Source organism: Lathyrus oleraceus, chromosome 5 (assembly GCF_024323335.1).
Source record: "Lathyrus oleraceus cultivar Zhongwan6 chromosome 5, CAAS_Psat_ZW6_1.0, whole genome shotgun sequence".
In the NCBI taxonomy this organism is placed as follows: domain Eukaryota; kingdom Viridiplantae; phylum Streptophyta; class Magnoliopsida; order Fabales; family Fabaceae; genus Lathyrus; species Lathyrus oleraceus.
Window position 1 is genome coordinate 428,487,971 of NC_066583.1, and position 4,796 is coordinate 428,492,766.

General features: G+C 29.6%; 1 protein-coding gene across 1 annotated transcript; it reads left to right on the forward strand.

The window, feature by feature from the left end:
• Positions 1-3,314: 3,314 nt before the first annotated feature.
• LOC127081572 (heavy metal-associated isoprenylated plant protein 8) lies at positions 3,315-4,492 on the forward strand. The gene is made up of 4 exons (XM_051021818.1): positions 3,315-3,568; positions 3,668-3,849; positions 3,994-4,081; positions 4,152-4,492. Exons 1-4 carry the CDS (start codon positions 3,421-3,423, stop codon positions 4,439-4,441), a joined length of 708 nt encoding a protein of 235 aa, XP_050877775.1. The 5' UTR covers positions 3,315-3,420; the 3' UTR covers positions 4,442-4,492.
• The last annotated feature ends 304 nt before the right edge of the window (positions 4,493-4,796 follow it).

The following is a 4,796-nucleotide window of genomic DNA, read 5'->3' on the forward strand; positions in this document are numbered from 1 at the left end:
AATTAACGTTATATATATCGCCTAACCCTGTTTACGCTGACAAACTAGGGATAAAAAGCTGTGAGTAGTGGTTAGTGAGTTATTTCGTGAGAGATTGACTATAATAGTTTTGTTAAGTCGTTGTGGGATTATAGTGATTAGATCATTCATACAGGGCATCAAACATCAACAATTGAGGAATAAGGGATTCTGCAACACAACCCGACCATTTTGATAAAATTGTTTTCTAGTTTATTTACTTTTCGCACTGAAACTCAAATCCCCCGCCATTTCTACCAGTTTTTGTAAATTTCACACATTTTATCTTGTTTGGAGGTAGTCCCTGTGGATTCGATCTTTTTTATTACTTCAACATTATCGGTACACTTGCTGAGAAGTCATTAAATGCCTAGGAGTCGACCCCAAGAAGGAAGAGTCATTTAGCCTGCCAAGGTTCCAGGTGGTGTCTACCTCAAGAGATGCATGAGTCGACCTACACGATTTATGTGTCGACCTAAGATCCTTATGTGTCGACATATAGAAGGCAACAAGTTTGATTTTCAAAACACTTTCAGTACGTGTCGACCTCGAGAGTGCAAGAGTCGACCTAATGGACTTATGTGTCGATACATAGAAGGCATAAACTTTAATTTTAAAAAGCCTCCAGTATGTGTCGACCCATAACACGAATGTGCCGACCTCTAGTTTGGTTTTTCACATAAAACTCTATTTTTTTACTTGTAAAGATGTTTCTAACATGTTTTTAAGTGTCCTAAGATGAAAGTGCACATCTAGACATAGAGAGAAAGGTCCAATGTACACAAATACTAAATGTCCTAGTTTTGACATCATTCAAAACATTTCTAAAAAAGATAGTGCACTCACAAAAATTCTGCACTTTTCCTAAATGGCACATTTATAATCTTCCTTTTTATGTTCTCGCGTGATACATTATCTCTCTATCGATTATGCGTGATCTTTTGTGAGATATTCTCTCCCATTATTTGCTCCTCTTATAAATTCTCAACTTCTAGATTCGGAATATCTTTATCCAAAATAGAAAATCTTGACCCCATTGATTTTGCTCCAACATTAATTGCTACGAGAACATTCATCGGACCACCATGCACCACCGTCAAATCATTCTCCTTATTTTTCCTTGAACGTTACTATTTAGTGATAAATGACCAAATATCCTCTTACACCTTACTACCACCTTGAATACCACTATACTTCACATTCTTTTCTCCCTCATGGACACAATCTCCCTCCTTAGCTACCTGAGTTGTTTCTCTCAACAACCTTTCATATAGTGATCAAACTTCCCACAATTGAGACATAACAAAAGTAACCCTTTATATTCCATCTTATAGACTCTAACTCTAATCATGAACATAACAAGTAGCGTTTTTTATCAATCAACCTCAACGCACAATCTCACATGCTTGCCCCATTTCCGAAGAAGAGTGTTCTTGTTCACATTCATTGTTCTACCGATTATGTTACCAATGAGTGTAAGAACTTTTTCATCATAATATTCAACTGATAACCGTGAAAATCTCACTCAAACTGCGACCTTTTTAATTTGATCACTATCGGGATGAAAATTAGGGTTCTATTCTCTAACAGTGAGATAGCGGTCATATATTAACCAAGAGACGTCCATTAAATCATGATATTGATCATCTTTATCAAAAAAGACATAAGAAAAGTTACTCAGATTTATAATATGTATAATGTCATTCCTCACCCCCATCTATTTCAAACGATTTTCTAAAGCCTGTATCCAATCTTCTTGTTAAGAAGTTTAACAATAACTCCTGATTTTCATGGTTTGACAAATCTTTACTCTTCTATGCCCGAAATTATGAAAGTTGGACACATATTGACCCGTCTTTTCTTTCTTCTACTCGCAAACACTTTTCTTCATCATCCTTTGAGAGATTCTTTATTACTTCATTAGTCAAAATAACAATCATAATATCATTATTCTACTCGTCTCCATTAGAACTCTCCATCATTTAATCCTTATAAGACTTTTTAGGTACAAGAATTTCTTAATCATTCTTCTTTATTGCAACTGCACCCTCATACACAAAATGCACGCTCGAGCCTTGATTACCGTCTTTGACTTTTTCAGAGCTGCGCTCCAAATATCTTGTTCATCTTTCGAGATTCCATATTGTTAAACCACAAACTCTAGCAGAGGATTTCCAGGCATGCAAACCCTATTGTCTCTATTGTCTCTTCTTTCTTATTTCCAAAACAAAACTTTTTTTAATAGATAAAGTACTCATTTTTAAAAAGAAATTGTAACAAATTACTTGAAATTGCATAACAACTGAACTAGTACTTAGTTAAAAATCAATTCAAACTCATAAGGATATTACATTATTTATTGAGAAAAGGGATGATGCACTGACAGTGTAAATTTATTTTACACGGTCAACCAATATCGATAATGCATCCCGCCAAATCAGACTGGAAATTTTAAAATACTAATATGACATGACAAAATGATATATTCCTATTGGATGACCGTGTAAAAAAATTTTACACTTTCAGTGCATCACCATTAAACCCTTATTTATTTCAGGTTCATTATTATTATTATTATTATTATTATTATTATTATTATTATTATTATTATTTAATTTTCCTTTAAAACTTACCAAATCTAACCAAAGCATGTTCTCTGACATATCAAAACCTACATGCTTATTTATGTTGAATATTAATATTACAAATGTAGAGACATAATTATGAGTTTATCTTTTTGGTACGTGTTTACTACCATTAAAATTGTTGATAATTTACTATGTAAGTAAGATATAATAATAATAGTAATAATAATAACTATTATTATTATCTATACCTTATGCGGCTCAAATAATTAGTATATAACTTCATGTCGATCGAAAGAATAGCAATAAACGTTTGAGTTGATAAGAGGAAGTAACTATGGGGAAGAAAGTAAGAAAATTTACATGCCAAAATTATTTGAAGTCTCTTTTTATTTTGTGATTAGAGATGAACAAATTATTTGCACTTTTTTTTATTGAAGTACTATTTTATATTTATCTTCATCTTAATATGTCTTATAAGATTTCTTTTCAAATCTTTAGGATTAGTGCCACAAATGGTTCTTCAAGATTTGAAACACTCATGGATTTGCTCAAGTTCTATTTAATAAATTTACTCTGTCCGTATTAAAACGAGTGATGTTTTAATAAATAAAATTTATTTTAAAATAAATGTGATTTTACTTTTTATTGTAAAAATAATTCTATTTTAACGTTACTAAAATTAATTTAGTAAAAATATAGTTTCGTTTTAACAACTTTATTACATTTTTAATTTATGTTGAAACTTTTTAAAGTACAATCAGTTTGAAATAGAGGGCGTATCAAATAGTATTTTGCATAGTTAATTTTGTATTTTATGTATGGAAAGAACAAGCAGCAAAATAATGAAGATGACAATGAAAATAAGAGAAATAAAGAATCAGAGAAAGGTGTTGTGTTGAAAGCAAATATACACTGTGAAGGTTGTTCTAACCAAATTTCTAAGTGCTTGAAAGGTTATGAAGGTAATTCAATAAATTAATTTGTTTTCTTTATATACATTCTTGTGTTATGCTCTAATTATAAAATTAATTAAATGATGAGATGTTGTATATATTGATTAGGAATAAATCATATAAGGATTGATAGAGAAAATCATAGAATCATTCTCAAAGGAGACGTTATAAAAGATCCATTGAAGGTTTTGGAAAGACTTAAAAAGAAATACAACAAAAATGTTGTGCTCATTTCACCAAAACCTAAACCTGAAAACAAGCAGAAAAAAGAACCAGAAAATAAGGAACAGGTTATATTATTATTATTATTATTATTATTATTATTATTATTATTATTATTATTATTATTATTATTATTATTTATTTTTATAATATTACTCTTAAATGTTGTTAAATTCATTAATGTATTTTTGTTAATTTATTATTATAAACAGGCAAAAACAAAAACTATGGTGCTCAAGATGTATATTCATTGTGAAGGTTGTGTAAATGATGTCAAGAGAAAAATTGAGAAAATGAAAGGTAATTTTTTTTTTTGGTTAAATAGAAAATATATTAATTATTTATTAATTATTTGATGATTGTGTGATAGGTGTGGAATCTGTGGAATTGGACAAGGAAAAATCACTTGTGACTGTTAAAGGAATAGTAGATTCTTCAAAGCTTGTTGAATATGTGAAAAAGAAATTTGGAAAGCATGCAGAGATTATAAAAGAAGGTGAAAAAAAAGATGAAGGAAGAAGAGATGAAGGGAAAAAGAATAATGAGAGAGATAATGGACATATAATTATGTTTAGTTATCCTTCTCAATACTCTACCCAATACCTTTACCCCAATCAAAGTTTTAATGATGAAAATGCTTTTGCATGTTCAATAATGTAAATGTTTCTATGGATTTATTTTTTTTGAATAAAATTATTACTTTTCTATTTCATGGGTGTAATATTTGGGAATAACAGAGAGTGATATCTACATGCAAAAATTTATAATTATATAGATATTTTAAATTGTTTTTCATAGTATCTTATAATATATATTTGTTTAAGTACGTAGTCTTTTTAAAGTGTCTCCAAGACGACTATCACAAAATTTGTCATGATTAAATTGTAGAAAAATGAATTTTTATTAAAGAATAAAATTTCAGAAAATATCGAATTTGATTTTTGGTAGAAAAAATACTTGATCGGGCTTTGTATCTTTCGGACCGAATTCTGAATTACTAAAACTCCTTTCCTCT